The sequence below is a fragment of the Solanum tuberosum genome, unplaced genomic scaffold, assembly GCF_000226075.1.
Source record: "Solanum tuberosum cultivar DM 1-3 516 R44 unplaced genomic scaffold, SolTub_3.0 scf00099, whole genome shotgun sequence".
Lineage (NCBI taxonomy): Eukaryota > Viridiplantae > Streptophyta > Magnoliopsida > Solanales > Solanaceae > Solanum > Solanum tuberosum.
Window position 1 is genome coordinate 829546 of NW_006239023.1, and position 22309 is coordinate 851854.

Sequence of the window (22309 nt, forward strand, 5' to 3'; positions counted from 1 at the left end):
CCTTTGAAGTTGTGCCCAAAATAGGTAAACTTGCAATAATAATTGACCATTGGATATAAATGATCATTCCAAAAGCAAGTATTTGCATACTTCACCCATTTAATTGTCATGTTTCACTATTCTATATCCTAATATTGACTATAAATATACTAATTAACTAAAGTATCCTTATTTATTTTTTGAGCAATTTTCATAAAGTACATTAGTATCGATGCTAATTACTCAACACATGAATAGTTTTATTAATTACGCGTCTTATTCGAATTGTCGTTAGATACATTATCTTTACGTGTATATACTGTATCTAGTGAAATGTCTTATCTCTCCTTTCTCGCTCCTTCTCTTGTCCCTGTACTTCTCTTTAATTATATTTTACAATTATTTATATGTCATAATTTCACGTATATGTGTATCAATATCAAATATGCAATGATATATCTATGTGTATGTAATCTCATCTTGTATATCTAGTATCAATTTCATGTATCCATCATAAAAATTCATTGATGTATATAACGTATCTTTACATAGTATATGTTGTGTATGTGCATAATTATAGATTAATTATGAAAAGGAACTAATATATCCAATGTATTTATACATAAATAAACTTATATGATATCAAATTTGTGACGTATCCAATATATCTAACAAATACTTTTAAAAAGATGAACAAGAAGATATAATTATAAAAAAAAAAACATAAAGTCACCATTGAAGTTGTCCCGAATTTTCAAAAAGACACCTTAACTTTGCAACCGTCTTAATACCCCACTAAACAATTTTGAACATATATTATATATAATTTTTCGATCATCCCCAATTTTTAAGAAGCAAGTGTGTTCACACATCAATCATTACATGACACGTGTTAATTTAATTTAAAATGTAATTTTTTTTCATTTTAAATTCTCTCTCTCTCTCTCTCTCTTTGACTTATTTTAATTTTGATTTCATCTTAAATTCCGCTTAATCTTTCACCCCCCACTTTCAAGTGTTCCATCCCTCCCTTTTCTTTCTTTTTCTTCACCTCCCACCCTCACCCCATCTCCCACGTTAAGTTGAACCCCTCTCCCATTTTTTTTCTTCTCCAGTCAAATTCTTTATTTCAGTAATTTTTTTATAAAAAAGAATTCATACTATTTTCTAGATTTTATGAGTGATAAACAAAACTATTTATTTTTCTAAGAAAATTTAAATTTTTGAAGGTATCATCAATTACTCATTTTCATGTACCTTCAAAATTATATATAATGATTTTAAAAGAATCAATGAATTCCCCGAAAATTGAAAGAACTTAATTGAAATCGGATTAAAAAAAAAGAGAAAATACATAATTACCCCATTAAATTTGTACCCTTTTTTTAAGTAGACACCTAAAGTTTGCGGGGGTCCTATTACCCTACGAAACTATGAATATTCACGATAAATACACCCTTTTCAGCCATTTCTACTGCAATTGTGTTCTCACAAAAATTGGGCTCGTGAAGGAGTAGTATTACAGCCCCAAACCCGTGTTAAAATACCATGTGGCATTTTTAATTTGATTTTTCTAATTAATAAATTAGACCCATCTTCCCCAAATCATCATTAATAGCCTTTTAAGAAGCTTTTTCAACAGGCCAAAAATTAAATTCTTTCTCAAATTTTGTATTTTAAAATGCGATACTATTAGATTCTATCTTCTTCTTTTCAAAACTTAACTAAATAATTTTTTCTTTCCTAAAACTTAAAGATCGAAAATGGTGATGCTAATAGAGAAATAAGGCAATTTAAATTTTGGTTTGATAGAACTTCTAATTTTCATATTTGATTATTTGTCATGATGTAGCAGTGATTAAGTAGTGCAATGATGGAGTGTTGTCACTATGATTTGTGGTGGTGGAATTCAAAAAAGAAATTTGAGAAATAGAGGCAAAGTATAAATTTAAAAGAGAAAAGAAAAGGAAATAAAATAGAAAATTAAAGGCAAAACTAAAAAGAATTAAAAGTTAAATAGTGAATGACAGGTGATAGATTAGGGTTAGTGCGTGATTTGCACCTGCCTTATTTCAATTGGGAATGACCAAAAAAGGAGGTATATATGCTACTTTAAAATAATTTTGTGGGGTAATAGGACTCGCACAAACTTTAGGTGTCTACTTCAAAAACTGATATAAGTTCGATGGGGTAATTATGTATTTTCTCTAAAAAAAAACTATATGATACTTCCTAATCATCTTGAAATCTAATGAGTTTATCAAATTATTCGAAATGTAAGAAGATATTCAGATAAAGTTTTAAAATTAAAGAGATTAAAACTAATAGTAGTAAAAAAAGGAGGGTAAAATTGTGGTAAAAATGGTGACATTGAAAGTAAGAAGCTTCAATGGAGATGATAATGAATTTTTGAAGAAGAAAGAAGAAAGAAAGAGAAAAAATAAAAAGGAAAAAAAGCAAAAATAATAAGAAAAATAAGAAAATATATTTTACAATAAAATACTTGTAAAAATAAAATTATATTAGTTATTTTAGGTTGACAAAAAATGATGTAATAATATTCGTTCAAGATTGTTTAGTGGGGTAATAGGACGCCCACATATTTAAAGTATCTTTTTGAAAATTCAAAACAAGTTCAGATGTCACTTTATGTCTTTTCTTAAATATATATCTACATGTTCATAGAGACAAGTGTTTGGTGCAATTATGCCTTAAACATAGGGAGGGGGACTGGGAAGTGGAGAGTGAATAAGTGAAAGGGGAGGAGAAGGAGTGAAACATTATGTAGTTATTTTTATGTATAATGAAATTTAGTAGATAAAGTAGAGATGTTTGTTCGATTAGTTTTTTTTGTTTAACTTAATTCGAGTTTTTTTTCCATTACAATTATCTCTTGACACACCTATTAAAATAAAAATAACAATTAATCCTAATTTAATTTTTGTAAAATGATAAAATATTTGGGACTAGATATTTTTAGTAATTATGAGAAGTAGAGTCGTCAATATGGGCTAGGCCTGTAGGGCCGGCCTGGCCTAACCCGTGATTTGATAGGACTGGACTACGATTTTTGGAGCCCATTTAAGAAAAGGGTTTTTTAGTCCGGCCTGAATAAGCCTGTCGATTTGTGGAGCTTGGGAAATATGGATAGGGAAGGCCCGTGGGCTAAAATAAAATAAAATAGAGTATTAAAAATAACAAGAGTCTAAACTCAAAATCTATTAAAAGATTGAAATATTACAATTTAAATATAAATTATATTTATAAAATATGTACTATATAAAATCAAAATTTCCTAAAATTTTTAGGGAATCACTACATAGGTTGTAACCTAGGGAATGTTGTCATAGTTTCTGTGTTTTATTATGATCATTGGAAAACAATTAGATTAATATTTCTATTTAGCTATTTGTGTTTTTACCTGAAATCAAACTTAATAAATATTATAAAGATAATTTTATTTGTTGATTTGATTAACAAGTAGTAACACTAACACTATGTAATATTGTCTTGTCGATATTTGTGATAATATTTTTAAATTATAATTTAATAATAAAAATAATAAAAAATTTACTTTAAAAAAAAGAGGGCTGGCCCGGCAATGTCCGTAGCCCACATACTTGTGGGTTGGACTGACCATTTTCTGGCCCACACAAAAAATAGGCTAGCTCGGCCTGACCCATAAAATTTCAAAGCCTGTCTGGGTTAGCCCGGATGAGGTGGGCAGCCCATATTGACAATTCTAATGAGAAGTAAATTAGATAAGACTGAGGTGTGTCCAGTGTGATACATTTTTTTTTCATGAATAATATTTTATTAGAAATTGTTTTCCAGGAAACAAGTATTTTATTTATTTATTTGTTGTGTTAGGTAGGCAAGCAACAAATATTATCTTTAAAATATTTATAAATAATCTAGACAAATACTATGAGATCTAGGGGTGTGCATTATTTGGATTAAATCGAAAAATCAAATTAAATCAAACCGAATTTTAATTTGGATTGGTTATTTATGTTTTGACATCTACAATATATTTACTCTTAAATATTGTGTTTTACGTTATATATATATATTCAAATAGTAACTATAACTTTGATTATGTTTCTCATTATTTCATAACCGAATAACCAAACCGAAAAAAAGATAAACCAAACCGAATCAAATTTATTTTGGTTCGAATTGGGTTACACTTCTTCAAAACAAAAAATTGAAAAATCCAAACCAAATAGTACAAAATCAAACTGAAAAATCGAATGCACACCACTAATGGGATGTGAAGATAAAGGGGGACTACAGAGTGTGAAGTTGAAGATGATGTGTGTTGGAACATGAAGATGATACTATCAATGTGAAATATCACTTATGTAACTTGTTTTCCACACCGTCATCCCAAAAATCATCTTACTCATTTTAAGAAAATAAATAGTTCTCACAAATTTTGATCAATCGAACATGAGAAATCAGGAAACACTTGTGCCAAACACACCCTAAATATTTTTACTTTCGGAGCCTCTTTCCTTTTCTGGGTTCCTTACCTTTTGGAGTGGGCCGGAGACCCGAGAATCCGAGGACAATTCAAAATTTTACTACTAATAAAAACCCCGCCCGTCTCCACATTCAAATTGAAATGGTAACATAAAAAATTCACCATTTTTCTCTTTCAGACAAATCTTCACAGAGATCGGAATTTGACCGGAAAATGGAACCAAAGAAACCGTCACAAACTTCATGCTCGTCACCCTTCCAGAACCTTCCACTTTCTTCATCATCTTCTGCTTCTCTTCTCAAAGACATCTCCAATTTCAAAACTCCGAAGCATTCACGGAAAGCGAATTTCATTTCTTCTTCTCCTTCTCCGTACCGACAGCCAGAGTTCTTCACTGCCTTGAAAACCACACCAGTATCCTCCGTCCGTCGCCGTGGAAGCATAAAGCCATCGGCTGTGAAGTCGAGTGCTGCTCGAAGATTAAAGGCATTCGAGCTCGAGCAGTCGAAATCAGCACGGAAGGCGTTGAATGACAAAGAGAGATCGTTGAAATCACTAGCGAAGTCGCTAACTGTGTGGCTCAATTTCTTGTTTGAAAATCCTAGCTCTTGTGGCTGTGACGTGACGAAGTTTACTGGAGGATTTGAGAGGTCCAATAGGACGTGTATTGCGGAAAATGGGAAGAGGGAGAGTGGGCCAGGGTACACTGTTGGAGTTGATGTGCTATGGAGAGGGCCGAAGAGACAGAGACATTTGTTATCGAATTCTGAAGATGAAGAGACAACAGTTATTTCGGATTCCATGTTTTCTGGACTTAAAGATTTGTTGATGGAGATTTGCAGTTTTGATGATTTAAAGGAGAGAATGAGTGCTTACCTGAGCTTAGGAAGCTGTAAAGAGGTCTTTGTTACAATGACTCAACTAACAAAGGTTAGTCCTGTTTTCTTACTAGACATATGTAGATGCTTATTTTGCCATTTAATCACCTTACAAATCCATTTTCTGCGGAGTGATTATACAATGCGCTTAATCTACATTACAATAATATGAGATGCTTTCAGAAAACTTTGCCTTCACAAAGTATGGTTGGCCTCAAGTTTGAACAGATGATGGGGTTTATGGGAGATTGAAGCTAAAAAAATAGTCTAACTGCTAGAACCTCTAGTTTCAGAGAGCCCTAATTCACCTTGAAGGCAAACTAATCAGTATTGGATGAAATAGGCTAAAAAGAGAACTAATAGAAATATTGAAGGTTCTATTTCAACAGGGAATAAAGGGGACAACACAATTCATATAGCCACGCCAACTAGTATGGAAGAATTGATTGATTGATTTGATGATGCTTTTTAAGTACTCTTCTGCTATGTTTACTCAAGGAGATGATAATGTGTTAGATATTGGAATCAAGATTTTAGACACCAACTAAAATCCTTTGAGACACAGTGCAAAACTGAAAACTGTAACAAATGCAAGCCTTAGGTAATAATTGGATGATTCAACCAAGATGTTGTTATCACAGGGTAAAATTTATGGCTACTTTACTATGGTTTGAATTATGGTTGTTAGTTAAAGTTTCTCCTGTTTTGGTTATCTTTTTTCAGACCATTGATGAAGGACGGCTGAAAATGAGAGCTCACTGTCCCATGGTAACTGATGTTGGAATGAAGGAGAAAGCCTTGAGAATCCTGATGTGCTATAACCCCACTTGGCTTCGGATTGGATTGCACATACTCTTGGGGGGTGACACCTTATTACCGAACGGAGATGTCAATTCTGAGCAAGAAATTGCTTTCTTGAAGATGGTGCTTGAGAGACAATTTTTCTCACATGTTGGTCTAGCAAAGACCTATGCTTATAACAAGTTAGTGGAGGGTTTATATAGACCTGGTTACTATGAAAAGTTAGGTAACATAGTTCTGAAGAGATTTTTGCTGCTTGTTCTCATACTAGATAGAGTCAAAACTCAGAGTAGTCTGCCACTTAAATATGGTATTGATGGACTAGATGGAGGATCTCCTTTACTTTTCTCTTTGCAATCAGATGTTAAATCTAGCCGTCAACTGATCAACAGTAATTACCTGTTTACTCTTCATAATTCTTCTTGAGTAGCTTGTTTACTCCTTTTTATTTTAACTCACGAATTAACATTTCTATGACTTAAATACATGTTAGAATTCTTGCCATCGGATGTGATGCATGGTGAAGGTAATCTACTTGCGCATCTTGTCATCGTAGGCTATAAAGTGACATATCAACAGGTAAGCATGTTGATTAATGAACTGAGTTTGATAGTGCATATGCTTTTACTACATGGTTGAGTTTTTCTGGTTACGGGGTCGTCTCTTGTCTAATTTGGACAAAATAGATTCCTTGTCAAGCAGGTTTTCTCTTGGATACCAGATTGTCTCTTGTTTTTTGTTTACTTTTACTGCATGTTTGATCCCCATCAATGATCAAACAAAAAGAAAACTTTTACTGCATGTTTGACATCATTCATATGTGTTTCTTTATAGGTTTTTATTGTGACAATTGATATTTCCTGGTGCAGAATCCGTTGCTTGAGTATCAATTTGATGTGGCTGATTTATTTGAGGACCTTCAAGATGGCATTCAACTTTGCAGAGTCATTCAGCTCTTGCGACATGATCCTTCTATCCTCTCGGTTAGCTTAGGAACAATTGTTTTTCTCTCTTCTCCTTTCTTATATTCTAGTTTGATTCTTTTTAGCAAAAAATTGGCATGAAGTGAATAGCTATATAAATTACATTAAAGAATAAATTAAAAATAGAGTTGTCACGAAGTGTATAGCTATTTCTCTTGATTGGTAACATAAGTCTTGTTTTTCTGTTCTATGTCAGAAAATGGTAGTCCCCTCAGATACTCGCAAGAAGAGTTTGGCGAACTGTGGCACTGTTCTACAATATCTCCAGGAGGCAGGTGTACCATTGTGTGATCAAGTTGGAACTATAATTATGGCCGAAGACATAGTTGATGGAGACAAGGAGCTCACCATTTCATTGCTCTGGAACATGTTCGTGCACTTGCAGGTAAAATGTAGTATTCCTAGTAATTATTCCATCTATGTCATTAAAGGCTAAAAAATCTAACCTTATTTCTAACGAGTTATGATCTATTACCTGGTGCTTTTGTATTAAAAAATATTTAGTTATGCAATAAATCCTTTCTCAGTTTACTCAGTTGTTCCAGTTTCCTTACTATTATAAAATCTGTTGTTAGCTGCAGGAATTATGAGACCAAATCACTGGAAGTTGAATTTTGTAGTCCTTTACTCCTTTTATATTCTCACGATATATTCTGTACATTCTGCAGTTGCCACTTCTAATCAACAAATCACTTTTGTCTGAGGAGATTTTTAAAATCCGAGGAGTTGTTAAGGTATGCTCAGTTTGGACTGTAGTTATTATTTGCATCTACTTTCCAGATAAAAAGCACTCACATAGAAAGGTTCTGGTTGAAATCAAAATGTCTTTTAAGAACTTAATAAGTCTATAATGTGAGTAGTAGTGGTGTAAATTGGGTAAAATAGGAAATCTGAACCTCTAGTTCGCAATACTGTTAGTCTATGTGTTAATGCTCATTGTGTCTAAAAGAGTGATTACTTTATATTCACACACTGAAAGTCCTCTTTTATAAGCGAGTCAAATTAGGTAATGCTTTTCATCTTTTCCTTTACAGCAAAACTCAAATGGCTGCACTCACTTGGACATGCTCCTGAGTTGGATCCAGGTATTGTTGTAAATTAATAAACTCTGTGACAATGGCAGTATTATTTTCTTTAAATCAACCCTGTGGTGATCCTAGTATCATTCTCACTTGGTTTTGTGATGATGCTTTCCCATTCTTTCAGTATATTGTTACTTGGTGATCTGAACTCTGATTATTTCACATATGGTTTAGTGATGCTTAAAGGTTGATTAGTTGACGTAGATGAAATAAATTCAATTCATACGGGGTGTGATTCTATACAGGCATTTTGAATGCACTATTCTCTTGGATTATCCTTTTGTCTCTTTTCTGGAAAACATAGCTCTTCAACTGTGATGCAAAGGGAACATACAGGATTTAATGGTGAATATGCCTCTGATTAAACAAAATGTAGTTAACTCCAATTATTTGGATTGTTTGACACGTTAACCCCACAGTCTAGATACCATATTTCCAGTATTTCTAGAGGCGGTAGTAACACTCACGCTTAGTTTTCAAATAACCTTGGCTGCAGAGTGTGTAGCTTCCACTGTGGAACACCCTAATACTCGTAAAGTAGTAGACTCATTAGAAGATTATTGCTTCCTGTATGATGAGGGTTTGGATTCTGCATATGAACGTGATCACTGAATGTTTCAGGCAATTTGTGGAAGTTATGATCTCGAGGTCGAAAATTTTTCATCATTGGTTGATGGAAAAGCTATGTGGTGCTTGCTTGATTATTATTTCCGCAAGGACCACCGCTGTTCCTGCTCTTATCAGGTGCTTGAATGTTATCCCATGAATGTATCATTGTTTAAAATTCTACTAATACAATTTTGCAGCTCAATATCATTTTGTGATGATATTACAGGCACTCTGTGAAACAAAAGAAGAAGTTTCCATAGAATAGGAGCCTCTTTTCTTGTGGCAAAATAACAATCTTTTTACTTAACAATCTTGTGGCAAATATATTATACTAAATACTTGCATCTGATGAGTTCTCTACTAATCATTATGATATTCACTTTTTTCTAGGGGGAGACAATATATCTGTCACAAAAGGTGTCGTCTCAAGGGTTGAACCTACACAATATGTGCATGGGGCTAGTCAACTATTGGCAATACAAATTGATGCGGCTATAAATCCAGGGAATAGCGGAGGGCCAGCAATCATGGGTGACAAAGTTGCTGGAGTTGCTTTCCAAAACCTTTCGGGTGCAGAGAATATTGGGTAAATTAGAAATTCTTTTCCCACTTTGTGTCTCCATAACTACCATGAAGATCTAGTTCCCCTGCTTCATTTATTGCTTGCTCTACCATATATTATTTAGTTAAATATTGATGAAGAATATATGCTAATATCACTAGCATTGTCACACATCAAAGTAACTCTTCTTTTGGTTAAAATTACACTCAGCTCCTATTTTTTATTTTTTTTTGATAAAGTAAAGTTGTATTCTTCAGCAATGAGGGTATGCTGGCAACCATCAAAAAGATTTACATCAGTGACCCAAAAAGGACCAACTCAAGAAATTGCTACTAAACTTATAAAGAAGAGAAAAAATTTAAAATCTGTCCAGCATCCTCTATACCCTCCTCATTACACCAAAAACAGAAGGTCTTCATACAACGCCATTTGATCTTTTGTACTGATTCTGCAGTATTTTCCATACACCTCTTGTTTCTTTCTCTCCAAATAGTCCACCATATACAAGAGGGTATCATGTTCCACCATTTCTTCTGGCTCTTACTCCCCCCTCTTCTCACCCAGCAACTAAGAAGGTCTGCAGTGTGTTCTGGCATTGTCCAGTTTGTGTGTGTTCTGCTAAGAAAAATGGCCCATAATTGAGCAGTGACTTTGCAATGGAGGAATAGATGGCTATTAGTCTCATTTGATTACACAGATGCAGTGCACAATTTTATTCTATCTCAAAAGCTGCCATTGCTATTGGGGAAGTTTCCAGAGGTGAATATATATATATATAATTCTGTTGTAATTCTGTTATAAGTCTGTAAGGATTGAACGATCTATAATTCTGTTATCATCTTATTAAAACAATTAGCAAATAATTCTGAGTTTTTCAACGCGATGCTGCTCCAAGTGTTGTTTTCTGAGGATGAAGTTTCCCCCTTCAAATAAGAATAATACTACAAGTACTTGATTTTTTACATAGTAAGAATATGCCAGATTTCTTGTTTGTCCTATAAGTGTTTCAAACTATTTACATGGCTTCTGCACTCACATATTAATCTGAATGAAGTACCTTCTAATCAAAACAGCATACATTCTTCTTTGCCAGGCAAATTATATGTTAAAAGGGCTTCTACTGTGACTAAACATTAACTGTGGCTCAAACAATTGTTATATTTTCCGGGATATCTCAAGTAGCAGTGTGTTGCAAGCATTTGCTTGTAGAGTTTCATGTATTGCATGCATTTGCTCCTAAAAATTTGAGGCAAGCAAGGATTTTCTACTACTACACACTCCACAGCTTGTTAGGGGAGCCAAGCCTATGCAAAACAACCATTATGTAGTTTACCTATGCAGTAATGCAGATACAATATCTGACAATGGAAGTTTGCTGGGTAGTTGCCCTCTTAGTCTTTTCGTGCCAGAAGTGCATTCTTCCTTATTAATCGATGTTCCTAGTGACTGGATATGACACTGTACATACTTCATATGAGCGTTTATCCCTTTCTATGTTCTCTAGTCTTTTGTTGAAACTATCTGTTGAACTGAGAAAGAGAGTCAATTTATAGAAATGACCCTGTCCTGACCTTAACCAATTTTTTTGGGATTCATTTCAAAAGTGGAAGAAACCATTTGTCTGATACCTTAATGCTTTTAAATACATTACCTTCTGGAGGTCACAATACCATTTATGCAATTCTATGAATTCGGTATTGTTGTTCACTTAATGATCTACCTTTTTTGTCAAATCCTTCAGTCCCAATTCCATGTCCATCATTCCCTTTTGGTTGTTTCTACTAGGAAAGTTAAGTTTTACTGCTTATTATGCAATCAGAATAATTCATTTGACCAAAATGATTTTCGTAGTTATTTTATTTTAGTGTGTCAATTAAGTAAAACCATGTCAAGCTAAACATCGTAATTCATTTCGGGGTGGCAGGAATAATCCAATTCTATACTTGTGGGAAGAAAATTGTATGATTGCAAGTTAAAAATGTATTTCTGCAGGTAATACAAGTCAGTGATATACTGGAAACAAACGGTGCATGCAATGGTCATAGTGTCATTATTCTCTTGGTGTTTCTCTCGTATCAACTACTAGTAAAACGAAACAAGGTAATTATTCATTGTAGATTATATGCAACAAACTAGTGTCAGTCTTCATTTAGGAAAGTCATGACCATTGATGTCTTTTAACAGGATCAATTAAACTTCCACAAGTTATTGGGATTTAATTGTCAAAGTCCCGAAAGGAGACGGTTAAGCACAGATCAGTGGTTTATGCATCCCGAAGCAGCTGTAGATAAAGAACAAACACATTGGAAGGATGGTGAAGGTCTCTGATGGTTCTTTAGAGGGATTTTAGTTTTAGAAAGTTTATTGTTTATTTATTTCATATGTTTGGCCAACAAATGACTTGAAACATTCATTAATATAGCTGTTTATATGAACTAGAGGAAGTAAATTTTTGGATAACACAACACCCAAGGGTGTGGCCTAGTGGTCAATGAAGTGGTTGAGAACCCTGAGGTCTCAAGTTTAAAACTCAGCGGAGACAAAAAACACTAGGTGATTCTTCCCATCTGTCCTATCCTTGGTGGACAAAGTTACCTGGTACCTGTTGGTGGTGGGAGGTGGTAGGTATCCCGTGTCCTAGCCTTGGTGGACAAAGTTACTTGGTACCTGCAAAAAAAGTTTTGGATAACACCATGCAGCAAAAATCTTTCCAAAACACCAAATGGTAGTGAGCACTGCAGACACTGTTTATATAAATTACAGAGAGCATAGTTTTGATTGATAACCATACAGCAGAACCCTTTTCTTGGAACCATAAAGTTGTCAATACTGAAGAAATTTTTGTTTTCCATCATATTTATATTCTTCTAGTTTCATCAAAGTTGGTTAGAATAAAGCTTTTTAAGTTTTAATTTTCTATTTTCAATGAATTTGAATTTTATGAAAAAGGTTCCCACTTCTTTATGGAAATAATTTTGGGTAGAGGTGATCCCTCTTCGCATGAAGGCTTCTCTCCTTTGTAACAGTTCTATATTTATGTCATTGACCTCCCTTTGAATTAATTTAATTTCATGGTCTTTATGACCTTTTTGATGATACAGATGCTGCCAGAAATTTTAAGGCTGTAATGGCTTGGTGGCAAGAGATGGCTCAACAAAATAACAAATGCTTTTCTAAGGAAACTTCTAGCGGTCCAAAGCGGTCTTTCATTTTAAGAGGGAGAAATGATACTCATAAAGGTAATCATCCACGCATTTTAGACTTTCTCTGCAATGTTTAGTCCTTCAATCCATTATAACTTGAGTTAAATGTTGTTGGCACTTGGGCTGCAATAGGTTTGATGCGATGTTAGCAACTTCTACATCTGACAACTATGTACTAGTGTGTAAATCTTTTGCTGTAACCAATTTTGGGGGCACGTCAATATTCCCTTAGATAGCTATTCTTCTTGTATATAACGACTTCGATGTAGATGTCAATCTTATCTATCATCATTCTTTGCTTTGTCATCTGAGGATGAAAATTTGAAATTATGCTTCGAGTAAAGTTTTTCTGCCCCTCAAGCCAGCTGAAAGATGTTTGTTTCATTGTTTCAGGAAATGCTGCAAAAGTAATACAGTCACTTTTCAGACAATCAGTGCAGCAACGTAAATATTTGAGGATTAAGAATGCGGTTTATATCTTGCAAGCTGCAATACAAGCATGGCTGTGGGTAAAGAAGGAACCATCAATTCAATTCTTTGGTTCTCCGGCATATCTGGCATCACTATGTGGTATATGCTTCTTTTTTTCCCCCTTTTGCTCAGTATGTTAGAATTTTAATCATTTACTGTATTGATACAAAATGAACAGGTACAAGGAGCCGTTCAGCAAATTTTGAAAAACACGCAGCCTTTGTGATTGATAGACATGCTTTTCTTAAGTTGAAAAGATCTGTAATAATCATCCAGCGTGCCTCAAGAGACTGGATTTCTCGAAAACATGTGACGGGAAACTTGTTGCCACAAGATTTGTCCACTCCAAGATTCATTGATGCTGCCATTGTCATACAAAAGTGTATTCGTGGGTGGATAGCGAGGTCTTGTCTTGTAAACACAGAACAATTTCACGAAGTTCCTAAGGAATGTGAAGATAATATTTGTCAAATAAATGCTGCGGTAGCAACCCAATGGGCTTCAAAGGAATATAAATTAAGCAGTTCTCTACACAGTCATCACTTTGCAGCAACTAAAATTCAAAGTTACTATCGTGGATGGTTGATGAGAGAGAATTTTGTGGATCAGAAGCAAGCAGCAGTAAAAATACAGAGTATTTTCCGATCTGCAAGATGTTTGAGGGATTTTCATTCCTACAGACAGGAAACTCTGTCAGTGATTACAATCCAGGCTTATATCCGCAAATGTATTGCTAAAAGAGATGTTTATAGGCATAAATCTCAAATTATTTTGATTCAGGTAAATATTTCTTGAAATATTAAAGGCTTAAGCATTGATAGATTGATTCATTTTTCTTTACTTCTGTGATTGGATCGATATTGACCTGCCATACATTGTACTTGAGTACACCTTTTAATTGGTGCTTCAGGCTTCTTAAGTCACTCAATTTGAAGTACATTCTGTTGAGGTCAACTTATGGTCAAAGGAATTAGGTGGTGTAGCTTCTATTTTTCATGCATTTGCCTTGTATTTTCTGGTAGTTGTATCCTGCATCCTTCAGAAATCATCAATCACATAAGGTGCAGGGTTCCAAATGTTTGTGACTCCTAGTCAAAATGCAGAAATTTAAGTATTTCCTTTCATGAGCAGATTATATTTCTATATATTGTTGAATCATCAGCCTAGAGGATAGGCTTAGTGTTTCTTCAGGCTTAAATAGCGTGTTTGCACCAGTAAGCATGAGGAGACATGTAGATAGATAAACCAGAAGCATTGTAAGCTTATCTAAGAAGATGTGTATTTTATAATGTTTATATTTCTAAACGTTGTTGCCTTAATTTGGCAAAAATGTTGAACTGCAATACTTTGTTTTCACACTTCTTGCTGCTATTCCGTCCTTACTTTTGCAGACAGTCAATTGTTGTATCATTTCTGGCCTCTGTATTGATAACCTCTATGGTTACCCTTACATGAATTACTCTAACAAGGATTGCATTTAGCATCTCATGCAACTTTATTATGATATGTCATTGTGCCAGAGCCATTGTCGTGGCTGGTTAACAAGGAGAAAACTGGTCATTGAAAAAGAGGCTGTTATAAGGATTCAAGCTGCAGTTCGAAGCCTGAAATACCAGAAAGCATTCCTTCACCAAAAGCACGCCATTTTGGAAATACAACGGTTTGCAAGAGGAGCCATTACTAGAAAGAGGCTCCTAGGTGCCTTTATTTTTCAATCACAAGTTTCATTATTGACCTTTTCTATTCCTGCTTATAATCAACATAATGCATGGTATTCCAGGGGCCTCTTGCTACCGTAACGTCTCAAAATTGGGTTACCAGGCTCTTGAACTTAAAATACTACTGCAAGCAGTAGTAAAGTTGCAAAGGTGGTGGAGATGTAAATTGCTTCATGCACAGAGAACAAAAGCCGCAGTTGTCATCCAATCGCATGCCTTAGGATGGATTGCCCGGCAACGTGCTTCAAGAAACAAGGAACGATTACTTCAAGCAGTATTAAAGTTGCAAAGGTGGTGGAGAAGTAAATTGCTTCATGAACAGAGAACAAAAGCAGCAGTTGTCATCCAATCACATATCCTAGGATGGTTAGCCCGGCAAAGTGCTTCAAGAAATAAGGACCAATTACTTCAAGCAATATTAAAGTTGCAAAGGTGGTGGAGAGGTAAATTGCTTCATAAACAGAGAACAAAAGCAGCAGTTGTCATCCAATCGCATGCCCAAGGATGGAAAGCCCGACAACGTGCTTCAAGAAAGAAGTACCTGACACTGTTAGCAGTATTAAAGTTGCAAAGGTGGTGGAGAGGTAAATTACTTCATAAACGGAGAACAAAATCAGCAGTTGTCATCCAATCGTATGTCCGAGGATGGATAGCCTGCCAAAGTGTTTCAAGAAACAAGCACCGAATTGTTGTGATCCAAGTAAGTTATTGATCTCTCTAATAGCACCGTGCTTTTCTTAACATTCTTGAGGCAACTTCTGAAGTTCAGATGTTATTAGCCATATAGAATGAAGCTCGGTGTTACATGATTAAGCTTGTACTGATTGTGCCTATACCGTAGGGGATCTGCTAGATCTTCTTGGATAATTTTCTTGTTTATGTTCTGAATATTTCCAAATTTATGTGGAGTTGAAGCAGCAGCATCTGCCTTTCTTTTTGAATTTTCTGTTTTCATGCTTTATTTTTCGCTATGCAGGCATACATGAAAGGATACCTTGCAAGAAAAGATTTAAGAGGGCAGCTTCTTGATTTGCGTCACAAAATACAAAAATCTGCTGCAAATGTTGATGATGGTATGCGCATAATAAACAGACTTGTCGCAGCATTGTCAGAACTTCTGAATATGAGAAGTGTCAGTGACATTCTTCATATCTGTGCAACTCTGAGTAAGTTTCTTGTGCATCTGGCACAAATATTGCTGATCATCTCTTGTTGTCAATGTCCATTTACTTACCAATGTTGACGTTATATCTCATATTTCATTGCCCTTAACTGAGTTGTGCGGTCTTGTCTGATGTATGTTGTCCTTTTATTTGTTGTGCAGCTCTTTTCTATAGAGACTGGACTTTAATTTAACAATAAATGTTAGAACAATGCATGTTTAGAAGATCATGAGTTTGCATTCAGTCAAGATTGTTCACCTAGGGATCACAAAGCAATAATTTCCTCATTTTTCCTATGATAGATATGGCAACACAACATTCACAAAAGTGTTGTGAAGAACTTGTTGCTGCGGGTGCTGTTGGTACATTGTTTAAGCTGATCCGCTCTCTCAGCCGGAGCATACCTGATCAAGAAGTTCTTAAACCTGCTCTCTCCACTCTCAGAAACCTTTCCCGATATCCACATTTGATTGATGTACTAATTGAAAGCTATGGATCACTGGAAACAATAGTGTCGGAGTTTTTAAGGTTTGCTATTGACATATTGAACATTAAAATAAAGTTTCCAATGCACTTCAGATGACGTAAGCTTTATATATTTCTGCTTTGCAAATGCTTGTTCAGAAACAAAGAAGAGGGATATTTCATTGCTTCCGATCTTCTGAAGAAGATATTCACAGAGAAAAAAGGTGTTGAAGCTGTGTGCAAGTCGCCTGCTCTTTTGAAGAGACTGCACAATCATGTGGAAGAGCTTTCAAGAAGAGCAAAAGCTGACAAGAGGTCTGCTCTTTAGTATACCAATCCCAGTTGCTTAATTTTCTTTCTCCATACATTAGATTATAGTGAGCTAATTGGACATAATTTACGCAGGACTAAACCTCACGCAATGAAAGAGCCTGTGGACAAAAGATTGAGAGAAGCTGTTGAGATATTGGAATTGATTAAAGTGTCCATGGGAAATCCAAGTAAACGACTCTCTATGAAGGTGTAAGAAATTTTCTTACTAGTTGGATAAAAGTTCTAAATCTTTCTTGATATTGCTATACATGCAATTTGTACATCATGTATAGCAAGAAAGACTAGAAACCTTTAATATCTGAATTGTGAAGAGAGCTTCACTTTATCTTTAACTTCCCATTCTCTAACACCATATCATTGATCTGACTTTTAGATAGTCCATTAGGGACTCTATGTGATTGTCTGAGAGCATCTGTTAGTTTTAGGATTACTGTATCTTGGCAGTTTAGTAGTACCTACTTTATTTTCAAGTAACTAGTTCCACTTATTTTCGACAACTACATATTATTTTTTAGATATAGTGCCAAAACTTACCCTGTTAATCTAATACTAGTAGAAACTAACCTCATTTATTGAGTTTGAATCCACTAAATAGGTCAGTTGCCTGGTGGGTGGCATTAAATCTGGATAAGATATTTTTGATTGCATTGATCATACTCCGTGTGTGGCTTTTGCAAGTTGCAGTCTTTTGCTTAAAATCATGCAAGTTGTAATTTTTAATCATCTGGCAAGGGCAAGTTGCAGTTCATTAAACTAAAAGTTGGTTAAAGTAGACGTGAAGTAAAGGGGCCGAAGGGCCCACCTAGTGGCTACCGTCCCCAGCTTTATTTAGATTCTATGGCCAAAAAAATATCACCACCCACCTACAGTTAAATTCTTGTTTAGCCCAAAATTTGTTTATTGAATTTAGGTAAAATAATTCTACCCTCTTATCTCACTCTTCCATTAATTTTATTTGAACAAAAAAAAAAGTGAAAGTATTAGTTTTAAAGAGTCAATAGTTTAAAATCCATATTATCGTCTTCCCTGCTCCCTCGGTAAAGATGAAGATATTTTTTGAAGCTTCCAATGCTTTTCTTCTTAATTAACCAAATTCAACTTCCAATGGTGGTGCATTGAATTCTGAAACTATCGTGCCCAGATTTTCCCTGGAGATACTAATGCATAAGCTTTGGGGCGTGTTTGGTAAGGAGGAGAGTATTTCAAAAAAAAAAATCATGTTAAATTTGTTTAAATATGTTCTTCTAGGAAAATAAGTTTTAAACATGAGAAAAAATAATTTTCTAAATGAAGAAGAAAAAAACAAGTGACCTTCAAATTCATTATTTTCTCTCCACCTACTCAATGCCCCCCACAAACCCCTGATTTCACCCTGATAATATTAGTTAAATTATATATAAATATTTAAGATAATAATTTAGAATGCACTTACCAAATATTAAAAATAAATAAGAAACTCATATATTTTCCGGCATGAAACACACCCTTGGTTTTTGTTCTTTTACTTTTAAATAAAAATGGGAGGGTGGAACATGAAAAGGAGAAGGGAAGTAAAAGCAGGGTAAATAGACTGCACTCCATCCTTTTGTTACAAATATAGTATTTTTCAAGCTCAAAAGTTTTTGGAATGACAGCAAATTCAGTTTAAGGATTACCATTGATCTAACTTATGTACATAATCTCAAAGAGAGCACAATCTTGAAACCCCCCTCCCTAAACCCAATAATAATACTAATAATAATAAGATTAGGTATTAATATCAACCAAATCTTGTTTGGAAACAAAATAATCAAGCAGCACTAGCACCAAGATTCACTATGCTTTCTGGCAAGTCATCTGGTTCAATGAAAAATCCCCTTCTCACTAGTGTTCTTGGAACTGTGACTGTCAAAACACCATCTCTATAACTAGCAGAAATTCCATCCATATCCACCATTCCAGGTAGCCTAAATTTCCTCATAAAGCTCCTTATTGGCTCTGTTGTTTCATTGGCTGCTTCAGTTCTTATTATCAGATAGCTTGAATCCTCAACTTCCACCTTTATTTCCTCTTTCTTCACACCTATCCAAAAAAAATATAACATCCAAAATTCAAGAAAATTAATACCCAATACAGAAAAAGGCAAAGGGTGTCCAAAAAAGAGTCACTTCAACTAGTTCAACACTATTTTTTTTTTCTGTGTGTGTGTGTGTTTACCTGGAAGATCAGCAGAGTATATGTGAGATTCAGGGGTCTCTCTCCAGTGAACATAATTCTCAGGAATGAACTGATAGGGAAAAAGGAGAGGAGAGGTGAAAAAAGAATTCCATGTTGAGGGATGGAAAGTTGAGAATTCCATTTTCTTGGAAAGAAGAAGAGGATTTAGGAGGAAAAAATGGTGGCTGCAAGAGAGGTGGTTAGTTGGTTTGGAGGATGAAAAGAGAGTTGATTTTGTCCTTATATATGCCTAGCCAAGTTGGTGGCATTGCTCATCTTATTATACTTTTTATTTTTTTTAAAATGATTGGCTTCTCAATTCTTTAAAGGGAAAATGCAATTATATCTATCTTGGATAGAGAGATACATGTGAGTTGCTACTTGCTAGTTTGGGTATCAAATAGTAAAGTGACAATTCACCCCAATTTAACTGTGATAGTCTACATTTCTGACAATCTTCTTTGCTTTGGTAGCAAAAAAGAAAATACTCATTTCTATATTTAGTATGAGAAATAATTTAATTTTAACCGTTTTATTTTATAGTGAGATGAGTTATAACCACATAAATATTTATAATTTATTTTATATTATTAATTTCAAAAGTCTTATTTCTATTCTTACACTTTATATCAAGTAAAATATCTTCTTTAAACATCTCACTTTAATTAACATTCAACTAATTAAAGTAACAAAATATATTTACGAGGAAAAAAATTGTCACGCTTTACTAAGTAAGGATGCGTATGTGCATGACAAAAGTTACAGCCGCCTGATATTTTTATCAATTTCTTAATTTTCAACTTCCAAAGTTTGGTTTATTACATTTTCACATGTCCAATATTGATATGACAAGAAATAATAAATACTTTAAAACAATAATTTTAGTATATTACTTTTGAATATAATAATTCAATATTTTAGAAAAATGAATATAATTAATAACAAAAATAAATTAAAAGTTAAGTGAGATATTATTTGTCAATTTTTTAAATTGAACCGTAGAAGTGAACAAAAAAAATACAAATATAAGAAGAAAAAACAACAGCATATAAATGCTGCTATCGTCACTGATGGAAGAAGAGAGCCAGTGTTATGCAATTCAACAAACTCAGCCTTACATAAGCAAGGGATTATTGCTTCATGTAGAAGTCATGTGCTTTATCAAAACGTACGCTTCAAACAAAGTTTTTTTTTTTTGGTTTTCCATCCGGTGTCTAGAGCCCACATTAGAGCTCCGACTAAATCTGAATCGCGCTCTGCAGGGCCCATTCAAACAAAGTAAACCTCATGAAAGCTATATATATATATATTATTCCCCGTCTACATTACGTTTTTTAAAAAATAATAAATGATATGAAATGGATGTAAGATTAAGTGAAATAATTCGTGTGATAATTCATATAGCTAACTCGAACATCTAATGAGTTTAGGATTGAGACATAACTATTCTTATTGTTGCTAGTAGTTAGATTAATAGTTTTAATTTGATTCAACTTATTTGTGTTAATGTCAAATCTAGCCAAATATTCTATTATCACATATATTATACATCAGTCTCATAACCAGTAAAATAGTTAAGGTGATACATAACAATTACTTAATGAAAGAAATAACAGCCAAATCATATTGATTGAAAGCAATTTACAATTAAACATTTCTTTAATAAAATACCCTAGATCATTAATATATAACTGAATTTTTAACAACAGTATGCAAGACATGTGAATTACAATATCAATATGGCTCTAGTGGATATAATTACAAGATAGCTAATATGTAAATTTGCGGTGCAAAAAAAAAACTATTTAACATTAAACATGAAAGCTCTAATTCGTTGGTGAAATAAGTCATCAAGAGCTCCACCCTAACTTCAATAGCTTCCTAAACCACAATTCAACATCACGATAACACGAGGAATCGATAAATAATTGATTTCATCCTGATAAAGATCCCTTACAAGATTTACCATCGAGTCTAACAAATGGAACAAAACAAGTTTGATGAGCTTGATAACTATCTCGATAAATGTGAGCTTAATCAAGTTGAATTAAACTTTATTTAAATTGAGTCAAACTTATATAAGATGTGGTGGATTTAGATTTTTCAATTAGAAGATCAAAAAATATTAGAGCTTGACACGCAGATTCAATATTCTCACCTTTTTTGAGACTTCAAGTACTTCTTTTTCCTTAACTTTTGAAGACTTAACCCACGATCTTTAGAAGTCTTACCTCACTCGTGACTTGTACTATTGCCTACGACATTTGAGGTTTGGATTTATTCTTGTCTTTGCCCAACTTTGAGGCATGCTCTCCTCACGTCAAGGAAAACATAATGTTCTTGAATGTATATTTTCTTGATTAGTATTCCATACTCAAATGTATTGTTGGTGTTTCTTTGACTACTATATCACTAAATGAGACACGTTCACAGAGTTGGAAATACTAATAATAAAGCTTGATTTCTTACCTTAATACATGCGTATTATTGTTTAGAGAATTCAAATTTATATATATAGTTTCATGTAAATATAATATTATAATTTTTTGATTGAGCGATTCGAGTAAACACCTGCCTCTGAATATTAGCTTTGATCAAAATTAAGTTATGTTTTAATTCAAATTTAAATCCAAATCCAAATTTATAAGTGGAGATGGATTCAAACACTTTTAAAATCATTTTTTTTTTATATATATGTATATATACAAGATTTTCCCCCATATATATATATATATAATAGTTAACATGTTCGCGCTTCGCGCGATCATAACAACTATTTTAGAGACAAAATTTTCTTATAAAGTAGCACATACTAAAAAAGAAGAAATATGATCAATACTTAGGTTAAAACTGTAAAATGTTTATCATAATTGTTTTAATTTATAAGATACAATTTTCTTATTCTTTTGTTGGGGTGAAAAAACATGTTTTATATTTTGAAAAAAAAATACTAACTTAATTTTCTATTTGCCGTTGATTATAAAATGAAAAGCAAATAATTCATCCTCCTCATTTTTTAAAAGAAGGGATGCTTATTTTTTATGAGGAACTACTGAACTTAGACCTTTTTAAAATCATTCCTCAATATGATTTATTTAACAAAAAAGCATACTTGTTAGGTACGGAATATTTTTTAAAAGTCTTTATTTTTGTGCAAGTTAAAATATGAAAAATAACAAAAGGCATGTCAATAGTAATACAAAGGAAAGAACGAATAACTATTTTCTAATCAAATAAAAGATAAATATATAAAATCCTAATAATAAAATTGAAAAGCAATCAATATTAATGTTTCAACAAACAACTCGATACAAAATTATATCGTCATTTTTATTTATTTTAATTATCAAAGAATTATTATACAAATAATAAATAATGAA

General features: G+C 33.6%; 2 protein-coding genes across 2 annotated transcripts; one reads left to right on the forward strand and one right to left on the reverse strand.

Moving 5' to 3' along the window:
• Positions 1 to 4508: 4508 nt before the first annotated feature.
• On the forward strand, positions 4509 to 17065 carry LOC102599375 (abnormal spindle-like microcephaly-associated protein homolog). The gene is made up of 20 exons (XM_015309075.1): positions 4509 to 5395; positions 6067 to 6535; positions 6638 to 6723; positions 7014 to 7127; positions 7324 to 7512; positions 7796 to 7855; positions 8162 to 8213; positions 9317 to 9349; positions 10060 to 10139; positions 11373 to 11480; positions 11565 to 11700; positions 12482 to 12619; positions 12977 to 13153; positions 13233 to 13834; positions 14575 to 14752; positions 14835 to 15472; positions 15749 to 15938; positions 16238 to 16463; positions 16560 to 16715; positions 16806 to 17065. Exons 1-20 carry the CDS (start codon positions 4679 to 4681, stop codon positions 16924 to 16926), a joined length of 4470 nt encoding a protein of 1489 aa, XP_015164561.1. The 5' UTR covers positions 4509 to 4678; the 3' UTR covers positions 16927 to 17065.
• A 1214-nt stretch (positions 17066 to 18279) lies between these two features.
• Positions 18280 to 19233, reverse strand: LOC102591787 (15.4 kDa class V heat shock protein). Its single transcript, XM_006348040.2, has 2 exons — positions 18930 to 19233; positions 18280 to 18794 (listed from the first exon to the last, which is right to left on the reverse strand). The coding sequence occupies exons 1-2, from the start codon at positions 19069 to 19071 to the stop codon at positions 18523 to 18525; spliced, it is 414 nt and encodes a 137-aa protein (XP_006348102.1). The 5' UTR covers positions 19072 to 19233; the 3' UTR covers positions 18280 to 18522.
• Between the last annotated feature and the right edge of the window lie 3076 nt (positions 19234 to 22309).

Coding starts and splice junctions, on each gene's coding strand:
- LOC102599375 (XM_015309075.1), top strand. CDS start 4,679: ATGGAACCAAAGAAACCGTCACAAACTTCATGCTCGTCACCCTTCCAG. Junction 5,396..6,066: donor CAATGACTCAACTAACAAAG/GTTAGTCCTGTT, acceptor ATCTTTTTTCAG/ACCATTGATGAAGGACGGCT. Junction 7,856..8,161: donor TTTTTAAAATCCGAGGAGTT/GTTAAGGTATGC, acceptor TTTCCTTTACAG/CAAAACTCAAATGGCTGCAC.
- LOC102591787 (XM_006348040.2), bottom strand. CDS start 19,071: ATGGAATTCTCAACTTTCCATCCCTCAACATGGAATTCTTTTTTCACC. Junction 18,795..18,929: donor ATACTCTGCTGATCTTCCAG/GTAAACACACAC, acceptor TTTTTTGGATAG/GTGTGAAGAAAGAGGAAATA.